General features: G+C 39.2%; 1 protein-coding gene across 3 annotated transcripts in view; it reads right to left on the reverse strand.

The window, feature by feature from the left end:
• Positions 1–11,380, reverse strand: part of SDCBP (syndecan binding protein) — a 27,848-nt gene extending 16,468 nt beyond the window's left edge. For 2 of the 3 annotated variants that reach the window (XM_004372572.2, XM_004372573.2), the window contains exons 1-2: positions 11,251–11,380; positions 649–714 (exon numbers count right to left, since the gene is read on the reverse strand). In XM_004372572.2, coding sequence (XP_004372629.1) covers positions 649–699 — 51 coding nt within the window. In that variant the 5' untranslated portion in view covers positions 700–714; positions 11,251–11,380. Of the gene's footprint in view, positions 1–648; positions 715–4,276; positions 4,367–11,250 lie in introns of all 3 variants that reach the window. The other variant, XM_023727780.1, reaches the window with a different exon arrangement.
• Between the last annotated feature and the right edge of the window lie 828 nt (positions 11,381–12,208).

Here is a 12,208-nt window from a genome sequence, read left to right on the forward strand (position 1 = left end):
TGTCATAAAACAATATGTGTACCACTGTTTCATGAGAAACTATTTGTTCTGTAAGCCTTCACCTGAAGTACAATAAAAAAATAAATAAATTTAAAAAAAAAAAAAACGGTCATACCAGAAGATCCAAAGGAAAAATGTACCAATTAACACAGAACTAAAAAACTCACTGCCATCGAGTCGACTCCAACTCATAGCGACCCTATAGGTCAGAGGAGAACTGCCCTATAGGGTTTCTAAGGAGCGGCTGGTGGATTCAAACTGCCGACCTTTTGGTTAGCAGCCTGAACTCTTAACCACGGCACCACCAGGACTCCAACCCAGAACTAGGGAGGTTTAAATGGCTAGAATTTTATCAACTTAAATAGGTTGTATGTAATTCTGGTTATAAAATCAAGCTAGCTTTGAAGAGCTTAGATCATGTTTTAAAGAAATAATGTCCCACGTCCCTTAGTTCATAATGAAATGAAAAAGAATTACTAACTTTTCTATAACTTTTTTAGTCTGTAATTAATAAAACTGAATAAAGGTTTATAGAATATAAAAATTAATAAATACATTTGCTATTTAAGTTTTTGCTTCACTTCACTTATAACTATAATGCATGACACAGTATGTTAAATTAAAAAAAGAAAATGTACTTAAACATACCTGAATTACTTTGTCTACTTTCAGATCTTCAAGAGATGGATACAAAGACATTTTTGCAGAATTTTTCTAAAGAAAAAAAAAATTCTATGATTCAAATGTCATGGAAATTTAAGTATAATATAACCAGCAACATATTCATATGTTATAGTAAATGTTTAATATAATAAGAAACACTTAAATTACATTACACATGAAAAAATATGAACATCTAGGTCATACGCCAAGTTAACTGATAGTTAAGGATTACCAAATACCTCCCAACCGTCTATTAGCACTACTGAACTGTATCAATCACAGATTTTAAACTTCCCTTCAAGTAAAACTCCTCTCATTTCACAAGTTTTGGAAATCAAAGTAAATGGTTATGTGACTTATCCTAGCTGACACAAGTGCTCAGCAAACTAAGCCAGTGCTAGGAGACTGTCCTTAAGTATAATGCTTTGGGCCACTGCACATACACTTCCTTCTCTAACAACAAAAACCAAAAAATAACTCATGTGTAGTATCCATCTAGAAAATCTCTATCAGTTAGGATATATGTATACACAACCCCCCCACACACATATACAGAAAAATATTAATATACACCAAGTGCTTAACAGTTTTACATTCAGATGTGACTAGGTAAAGGGCTAATGGATAAATTTTCACTTTAAAAGCTTCCGCATTATTCGGTTTTTCACTGACCATAAACTGCTTTTTGCAGTAATTAAAAAAAAAAAAATTATGTGAAAGTATTACAAAGACACGTTGAAAACTTACTTTGAAATTTTGCTAGCTATTTTGACATGAACACATGCTGAGTACTTTCATTAAACCCAAAAAAAACCAGAATCTATCCTACATTAGTATACGCTTTGACACAGATTGAATCAGCTATACATTTATTGCCTCCCGGCTCCCAATCCACCCCTTCTTGGCTGCAAAAATGGAGATGGGTCCTTCAAATATTTCTTTTTTGCCAGCTGGCAAGATATTAAGCTTTATCAGTAGAGGTAGTTGGAGGAGAAGGGTTATACTCTAGCCAGGCTCCTGTAGACAGCAAAGCTTTTCCAGCACTGGGCATGCTCCTTCTCTAGCATCTCTCCTGTATGGAATGGGTTCTCAAGCACCCCACTTCTGCAGTGCACAGCAGCCAATATTACCTAGCAGCTCACCCCAGCATTCTGTCCAGTGACTTCCTAGCAGAATGCTTGTAAGGCATCCTGCTATGAATGACTTTCCCCACACGGCTTTGCAGTGAGTTCTGAGGCATGGCATCTGCCTGTGGATGGATTCCCCTAGCACCCAAAAGGAATACTTTCCAGTATGTTCTACCAGCATGGCAATTCGGTGACTTCTCCACCATCCACTGAGCAATGGCTGTGCCTTTCCAACGAGGTATGGATCTCAGCCACAGAAAAAAGGCAGCCTTTCCCTTGGGCCCTCTAAAACAGCCATAGGAGTAGTGAGTGGCTGCTTTTTAAATCAGCTATTCTAGCATTCTTTAAAGTTCTCTCTACTTCTTACTAGCCAATCCCCAGTTATTTCAATACTGCTATAGTTAATAAAAATTCACCCGTTTAAAGTACACAATTTAGTGCTTAGTATATTCGCAAAGCTGTGCAATCATCACCACTATCTAAATTCCAGAACATTCTGAACACCCCCAAAAGAAACCCCATACTCATTAACCTTTACTCTCTATTCCCCTCTCCCCGCAGATCCCAGCAACAACTAAACTATTTTCTGTCTATAAGTTTGCCTATTCTGGACATTTCGTATGAATGGAATCACACGTGGCCTTCTGTCTGCCTCCTCTCACTCAGCATCATGTGTGTAAGGTCCCTCCGTGCTGTAGCACGTACTTCATTCCTTTTTATGGCTGAGTAATATACGCATGACATTTTGTTTACCTATCCATCAGCTGATGGACATTTTGTGTTGTTTCCACTTTTCGGCTATTAGGAATAATGCTAATAATGCCAATGAACATTTGTATACAAGCTTTGTGTAAACATGTTTTTAATTATCTTGGGTATATACCTAGGAGTGGAATTGCTGGGTCATTTTGTAACTCTATGATTAACCTTCCGAGGAACTGCCAAAATGGTTTCCAAAGCGGCTGCGACATTTTACGTTTCCACCAGCAATACATGAGGGCTCCAATTTCTCCATATTCTTGCCAAAACTTTTTCCTTTTTTTTTTTTTTTTTGATTATAGCCATTCTAGTAGCTAAGAACTAGTTATCTTACCGTGGTTTTTACTTGCATTTCCTTAATGAGCCATATGTATATATTCTTTGGATAAACTGCTATTCAAAACTTCTTTAAATTGGGCTTTTTTAACTTTGAGTTGTAAGACTTCTTTATATATTCTGGATACAAATCTCTTTTTCTGCACATTGCCTTCTCATTTAGTCCAAAAGTTTTCAATTTTGATGACGTTCATTTCATCTATTTTTGATTTGGTTATCTGTGCTTTAAGTGTCATATCTAAGAAACCACTGCCTAATCTAATACCATAAAGATTTACATCTATGTTCTCTTCCAAAGTTTCAAAGAGCTTTAGTTCTCGCATTTTCAGTCTATGATCTATTTTTACTTGTTTATGCTGAGATCATCGTTCAATTTCATTCTCTGCATGTGGCTATCCAGTTGTCCTAGCACCATCTGCGAAAAAACTGTTTTTCTCCCCATTGAACTGTCTTGGCAACCTTGTCAAAAATCAACTGACCATAAATGTATGGGTTTATGTGGAATCAACTCAACGGCAACAGGATCGGTTTGGTTTTTCAATCCAATCCTTGGGCCAGTACGACACAGTCTTGATACAGCAGCTTTGTGTAAGGTTTGAAATCAGAAAGTGTGAATCTTACTTTGCTCTTTTTCAAGATTGTTTTCTGTATCCTGAGTCTCTTAAACTTCCATACAAATTTTAGGAACAGCCTGTCAATTTCTGCAAAAGAGGTAGCTGGGATTTTGACAGGGAGGGCACTGAATCTGTAGATCAATTTGGAGATACTGTCATCTTAACAATATTATATTTTCCATGAATAGGAGATTTCTTTGCATTTATGTAGGTCCTCTTTAATTTCCTTCAATGATGTTTTGCAATTTTTTTGTGTACAACCCTTTAACACTTTTTTATTCCTAAATCTGTTATTCTTTTGATGCTATTATAAATGGAACTGTTCTCTTAATTTCATGTTTAGATTGTTCATTGCCAGTGTAAGGAAATAAAACTCATTTTGTATACTGATCTTGTATCCGGCAACCTTCTGAACTCATTTATTTATTAGCTCTAATAGTTTTTTGGTGAATTCTTTAGGATTTTCTATATACAAAACACAGTCAATTTGGAAATGACTTTTACATCTTTTTCTCGGCTAACTGCCCTGGCTAGAAACTCAACTGTAATGCTGAATAAAAGTGGTCTGATACATTTAAGAGAAAAACAGGATCTAGATTTATGAATAAAACACAAACTGAGAGATCATAATCAAATATGGCTTAATTTTAATAATCCAGGAAAACAGTGGAATATCTTCTCAGTGTCCCAACAGTACCAGTTCTCCTAGAAGCCTTCCCCTTAAATATGTTTGTTTATACTTTATTTAAACTCTCAACCATTTTATCAATATCATACTTATATCCTATCTGTTGATTCTGTCATTTATAAATTCCCTGGAAGGGGGCGGGAAGTTTTTTGCTCTGAATTTATCCACTTGATAGGCTCCTAAAAAATAAAAACAGAAAAGAAAAAAACTACATGTAAATCAGACTTCTATAAATAAAAATCATCTTAAATGTACTGGAAAGAATGTTGATTGGTAGTATAGTACTGGTTTCTATTTTTGGTTCTGACACTGGCCAACTACAAAGCCCCATATTCTTCATGAAAAATGAACTGGATGAACTCAATCAGTGGTCTTCTAACCTTTTTCCCCCATAGAAACCCTTCTTGAAACAAATAATAACTGAAGATGTCTGAAAACTCTTCCAGGCCATCCATACTCACCAACTCCAGCCCTTGAAGAGAAATGGGCTTTTCAAGTTTTTTTTTTAAATAACACCCAAATTTATTTTCTATTTAAGTATTGTAAGAAAAATATTTTGTTTCAGGTTTGTTCAAATTGTGTTGACCTTCCACTCATAGATATACATCCAAGAGACTTGAAAGCAGTGATGCAGACACACACATGTACAACAATGTTCATTGTCGTACCACCCACAATAGCCAAAAGGTGGAACAACCCAGATGTCCATCAATAGATGAATGGACCAACAAAATGTGGTACATACATACAATGGAATACTACTCAGCCATAAAAAGAAAAGATGTTCTAATACATGCTGTAACATGGATGAACCTTGACCCTGCTTTGCTACACCAAATCTGAGTTGCAACAGGGCAAATTTGCAACGTACTCTCAGGTTGCCAGGAGGCCCTTAGAAAAAGGAAAACTAATAATTAATACAGATTGCTCCATAAGCATGAAGTCCTCCAATCAGCACCTGAACACACATCAGCACATGGAAAGTAGCTTTTATTACTTACAATAAGAAGTCGACAGTATACAACAGAGGAGTAGTTCCCTGGTCAAAAATACAGTGGTAAGAATAAAAAGACCCAAGTTCTAGTTTCCAGAATCTCAGTTCAACTATGATATACTGAAACATCAAAAAATCTTTTCTATCAGGTAAAAATCTATGGATACATTTTTACTTTAAATGTCTGCTACTACTGGCTATATTTCTCTACCTTTAATAGCAAAGGGGTTGAATATTTTTGTCCCATAAATCATTTCCATATGAATGCAGCATATCAAATTATTCCCTTATTTAAACACAGAGGTAACCTAGTTAGCTTCAATTATTGTAAAATGAAAAATGTTACAAAACCTTTTTCAATGGCACAGACAGTGAATGAAATGCTCATTAAGGCCTAAAGTATTACCATATGGTAGAAAATTTAAAACCATCTTAAGGTCCTAAAACTGTGGTTTTTCAACTTTAAAGTATATCCAAATAATGTGGAAATCTTGTTAATCACACAGATTCCTGAGTCCTAGCCCCAGAAACTGAAACAGAACGCTTGAGACAGGGCTCAAGTATCTGCTCTTTAACCCTCTGTATACCATCAGGGTCCTATGGGCCCAATTTTAAATTTTGAGTTGCTTTTTTTGAGTAATTTTATTTCATGGCTTTTATTCTTTTTTAGATGTCTTCCAAAGAACAAACAGTTTTGTCTTGTAAACAGAATAAAACTCATTCTAACAAATTTCATGTGTTTCATGGGATCCTTTTATAAATCTAAGATACATTATAGGATCTTAATCAACTTACTTTTCTATATCTTGAGCATTTCACTATTTTATCATAGAAATTACTTCATCATTATTCATCAGTTACTCTCAACTACATTAAAAATAACTAAAGTCACAATATAATCACCTAGAATGATGCAATAGTGAAATAAATCGTCACTGTCATGTCATCCTTCTGTTTGCACTACGCAAAGTACCGTATCTGCTTTCAAGAAGTTACGTAAGTTTGGAGACTCCACTTTATAGCTTTTTTTTTTTTTTTTAAAGCTTTCACTGAACATAATACAACAAAATCACAATGGTGATTGTAAGGAAAAAAGATAATGCAGACATGAAAAAACTCATTGCATTATTTTAATAGGTGTTTACAATTGTATAAATAAATTTTTTTTTTGCAGTTACAGAGCAAACAAGATGGTCATCCTCTTGACAGAATTATGAGCCACTTAAGTTTTCAAAAGTACTGCAATTTGACGATGAAGTGCAGGAATCAGGAGCCCTGGTCGCACAGTGGTTAAGTGCTGGGCTGCTAACCAAAAGGTTGATGGTTCAAACCAGAAGTTGCTCCAAGGGACAAAGATGTGGCAGTCAGCTTCAGTAAAGATCACAGCCTTGCAAATCCTATAGGGTAGCTCTACTCTGTCCTATAGGGTCACTGTGAGTTGGAATCGACTCACTGGCAATGGATGTCAGGTAATGATAGAATCAGAGTCCCTGGGTGATGCAAACAGTTAAAATGCTGGGCTACTAACTGAAAGATTGGAGGTTTCAGTCCACCCACAGGTGGCTCAGAAAAAAAGCTTGGCAATTTACTTCTGAAAAATCAGTCACTGAAAACCCTATGGAGCACAGTTCTATTCTGACATACATGGGGTATCCGTGAGTTGAAATCGACTCAACAACAATTGGTTCTGGTTTTTAATGACAGAATCTATCAGAGGTATATTTGAAATATGGAATCAGTACTGCATTTTGATGATGCAGGTTGCAAATGCAAGAAGATGTGTAAGTAATAATAAGCTAGAACCCGGTGTTTGAAATCTAGAACCACTTTTTCTAAGATGGTATGTTCTAGGTTGATGCATGACAGTTGATAAGCACTTAGCTGTATTCAAAGGAGGCTGCCCATTTCAGATACATAGGCCTTCAAAGCCAGGATAACTTGGAAACACGGTTTTCCTATGTTCAAATTCATATGAAATTTTCTAATAAAGTTATTCTTCATTATCCCTTTATTTTCACTACTGAAAATTACTTTTAAAATTACTTAAAAATATATTTTTAAAGTGTCCATAGGACCCACATACTAAATGGTAATAACAATGTTTCCTAGTATACAAAGGGTACATAAGAATCCCAGATGGTTCATACGGGGTATTGTTATGGATTCAATTATGCCCACCTAACCTCTATGCCTGTGGTTATAATCCCATTTGGGAATGAGCTGTCTTTGTTATGTTAATGAAGTAGGATTAGTGTAGGGTGTATCTTGTTGCCACTCAGAAGGACCAGGAGAATGGGGCTATCCAAAGCTGAGGGACCACAGTTGCCATCCCAGTGGACCTGGAAGGTGGAGCTGAGGCCCAGGGCCAAGGGACCTACACCCAGAATCCAGAGGTCATGGCCCTGTCCGGAGGGCAGGGCCATTACCTAGATGGTCTAAGAGAACAGAGGATTATTTTCAAGCCTTGAGAGCTAACATAATGTCTTCTGCTGGGTTTTGGACTTGCTTGGTGCCTGTTGGAAACCCTGGTGGTATAATGGTTAAGGGCTACGGCTGTTAACCAAAAGGTCGGTAGTTCAAACCCACTAGGTGTTCCTTGGAAACTCTATGGGGCAGTTCTACTCTGTCCTATAGGGTCACTATGAGTCGGAATCAACTCGACGGCAACAGGTTTGTTTTTTTTTTTTTTTGGTGCCTGTTATCCCTTCTTTCCCTCCAATTTCTCCCACTTGTAATGGAAATGTCTACCTTGTGCCTGTTCTCCCATTGTATTGTGGAAGCAGATAACTTGTAATCTAGATTGCACAGGTTCACAGATGAAGAATTTTGTCCCAGGATGAAGTACACCTAAAACCTCACCCAGATTTAATTTTGATGATGCAGAAGATGAGATTTTGGCCTTGGAGTTGATTTAAGACTTTTGGGATGATGTAATGGGGTGAATGTGTTTTGCATGTGTAAAGGACATAAATTTTGGGGGGGCCAAAGGGTAGAATGTCATGGACTGAATTATGTCCCCAAAAAATATGTGCTGTAAATCCTACTCTCTATGCCTGTGATTATAATCCCATATGGGAATGGGCTGTCTTTGTTATGTTAATGAACAAGCTTAGGGTGGGGTGTATCTTGAGTCCATCTCTTTCAAGATACAAAAGAAATTAAATATGCTAGTAGAGCAGAGATGGGGGAAGAGATAGAAGCCACAGAGAGATCTCCAACGAACAGAAGCTGAAGAGACAAGGACCTTCCTCCAGAGCTGACAGACAGAAAGCCTTCCTCTAGAGCCAGCACCCTGAATTCATACTTGTAGCCTCCTAAACTGTGAGAAAATACATTTCTATTTGTTAAAAAGCCATCTACTTGTGGTATTTCTGTTATAGGAGAACTAGATAACTAAGACAGGTGTCAAGCAACACACTCTGATATAGTTCTTTACAGCCTACCTGGGCAATGTTTCTCAAACTTGGCTAATCATCAGAATTACCTGGGGCACTAGTTAAACATAGTTTCCCAGGCTGACACAGATTTACTAAATGAGAAACTTCATGGAACGGCTTAGGAACTTGCGTTTTTAATAAATATTCAGGGAGATTCTGATGATTAACCACTGAGAAATTATGGTCACATTGAAGTCTACTCTGAGTACAAGAATTTCTTTTTACCCATATGATTTTATTCCTCACCTATAGGACTGGCAAAAATCTAAAGTTTGACAATATACTGACAGTAAGGGAGAAATACTCTCAAACATTACTATGGGAGTGTAAACTAATATAGCCTCCATCAGTATGTATCAAAATTATAAACGCAGATACCCTCCTACCCAGTAATCCCTTCAGGTTTTTAGTCTACAATATACTTGTGTGTGAAGAAACTAGAAAAACAGCAGCACGATGTAGAGTAGTGTATGTAATATGCTAACATTTATACTGAAAGGAAGGAGAAAGTATACTTATATATGCTTTCTTATAGAGGTATGAACTACACCTGGATAGATACCCAAGAAACTTTTAAAAGTTGGTTGTCTGCAAGAAGGGAAAATGGTTGACAAGGAGACACAGACGGAGGGAGACTTTCAACCTTTTTTATGGCTTAAATTTTGAACCATGTCACTGTATTTCTTTCTCAAAAAAGTAAATACACCTACACACAAAAAAAATTTGGCAACACTTGTAAAGAAATTAATAAATGCTAATATAACTAGGAAATCCCTGGGTGGTGCAAAAGATTAACATACTTGGCTGCTAATCAAAAGGCTATCGAGTCAAGCCCACCTAAACCCACTGCCATCAAGTCGATTCCAACTCATAGCAACCCTATAGGATAGGGTAGAATTCCCCCATACGGCTTACCAAGGCGCACCTGGGGGATTTGAACTGCTGACCTTTTGGTTAGCAGCCACAGCTCTTAACCACTATGCCACAAGTCCACCTAGCCAAATCTTAAAAGAAAGGCCTGGCTATCAATTTTAGAAAAATCAGCCACTGAAAATCTTATGGAGCACAGTTCTACTCTGACACACACGGGATTGCCATGAGTTGGAGTCAACTTGAAGGCACCTGAAGGAACCCTGGTGGTTGCAGTGGTTAACAACTCAGCTGCTAACCAAAAGGTCAGCAGTTGGAGTCCACCAGGGGCTCCTTAGAAACCCTGTAGGGCAGTTCTACTCTGTCCTATAGGGTTGCTATGATTCGGAATCTACTCAACAGGAACGAGGAGATCTAAAAAAATATTTTAAAGTTGTATGGGGAAATCTCTTTTAAGAAACTCTGGGCATTTACTACCCAAAGAAAAGTACCTAAGTTTGGCAAAAACAGGAGGAAAAAAAAGTTGAGTCACGCTCATTTTAAGGAACTGTTTTACTAAACAGTACATTTAACTGCCAGCTATTACTAAAATCATCCCCTTTTGGTCAATGATTTTTATATCCTTTCTCATAACGCCCAAAACAGAACAAAAAATTAATGTTGCCAAAGTTAAATTTAGATCATAATGGAACAATTACTTCCCGAACCTTTTAAAAGTTATTCACTTCCTGATTTTTATTCTGTGGCACAAACCACTTGATCTCTAATATTTATGTACCATTCAAAGCACAAAAGCTTACAGAACTAAGCTGGTAACAGGAAATGAGGCACTCACATTTTTTACTGTTTGTTCTTAAACCTCAAATAGAAAAATAAAAAGACTGGACAAATTTAAGTTTTAACCAATCACTTACATACATTTGAGGTAAATTTAACTGACAAAGACTGCAGCTGTTTTTCAATGTAATTTTCCTTTCGAATCAACTGTCTCCTTGGAAGCAGCGCATGTTAAGAGTATGGCAAACTAAGAATGTACTTATGTAATGGAAAAAATAACAGTAACTGTGCATGCAGATAATATATATAGACTAGATAAACCTGGAAATTCCCTTCAAAAATCGGCACATTAGAAGACCCCATGATTCAATAATTCCACTCTGGTGAACACTGAAACTTTCCATATCCATATGTTTCACTTCTTTATTATTACAATGAAATCCTGATACGAAAGCTCTAAGTCACGAGACTCAAAGGATATTTCCTTCCGAACACACCCTACTGGCAACGTTTCTCCCTTTCCTCCAACTTCTCCAGAAATCAGCGCACAGCCTCTCTCCCATCCCTTCCCGAAAGCCAAGGCTTCGCCCACTAAACAAACACCTCCTTCCTCCTCCAAATCCCGGACGTTCCGACTAAGCCAGGAGGCGATTATGTACAACCAAGGAATGTAAAGCCCGTGATGGATGAGAACCAGCGGTTCGTTCTTCACTGATCTCTGGAGACCTTATCGTGAAGGAACAAAAAGGGTCGAGAAGGACCGGGCCAACCCAAAAGGCGGCGGGGCCGCGGCAGGCTGAGCGCCGCGCCCGCCAACCTCCTCCCGGGCCCCGGGGCGCGGGAGGGCGCTAAGTAGGAAGCGCCACCGCCTGAAACCGGGGCCCCGGGACGCTTCCCGCTAGGTAGCCCGGCGCCCCCGCGCCCCCTTCCCTCGTCCTCCGCCTGGAACGCCGAACGGAGACACCCCTCCCCCAGAGCCGCTCACCTAGGCCGCAGAGATCCGCTGGGTGCCGCCTCCTCCACGTCCAGGAACAGACTTCCAAGACCCGTAGAGTGGAGAACTGCGAGCAGCCGCCCTCAAGCTTGTCACGACCCGCCCCCCGCCTTCCGCCCGCGCAGGCGCGGCGGCGCCGCCGTCAGGTGACCCATCCCCTTGGTAACGGGCCGACAGAGAGGCGAAGAAGAGGCGGGGGGAGGACGGGGGTGGGGCGTCGCGGGCCGCTTGCTGCCCACCCACTACGCCCGCTGACCACCAGCAGTTTTGCGCGGCACCTTCTCTTCCCTCTTGGCATTGACGCCCAAGGTCCTTGGGCAAAGGGTCTCCTGCCATCCGTTCGCTACTGTCCTTCTCTCTGCTCTCTTGGTTCCCATCCCCTCCAATAGAAAGAAGGTCGGAGGACCCATGCCGCCTCATGAGATTTCCTAGCCCAGCCAATGACTTCCTCCGTTGCTGCCCACCACTATCTCACCGCTGTTATCTCTCCAGCCGTAGGCGCAGAAGCGTTCCACTCATACCTCGTCCCAACTCCTGCCTTTTTCTGTTACACGTTTTTCTGTGGCGTTTCTTACTCTTTGTCCATCTGAGCTAATGTCAGTTGGCTGATGAGGGCGTGTCTGGTACTGCGCAAAAGTAATAACTATCCTAATACAAAAACATAATGCTTATTATGTGCCAGGCACTGGTCTAATAACTTGATGTGTATGGTCTTATTTGGTCCTAAACATGGAGCCATAGTTAAGACAGAACCTGAAACAGGTTTGCATCAAAATACTGTTTTTCTTTGCTTGGCTTCCTCCCCCACAGCTTTGCATTGAAATTCTTCTTTGCTTGGAAGTTGTAAGTAAACTCCATTGCGCCTGCCTAGTATGATTAAGAATGTTGCTCACGTAACTTGTATGAACTCCCTTAACAGTAACTTTTCCCCTAGCTGTGGGAGAGCAGT

The sequence above is a fragment of the Trichechus manatus genome, unplaced genomic scaffold, assembly GCF_000243295.1.
Source record: "Trichechus manatus latirostris isolate Lorelei unplaced genomic scaffold, TriManLat1.0 scaffold00018, whole genome shotgun sequence".
In the NCBI taxonomy this organism is placed as follows: Eukaryota; Metazoa; Chordata; class Mammalia; order Sirenia; family Trichechidae; genus Trichechus; species Trichechus manatus.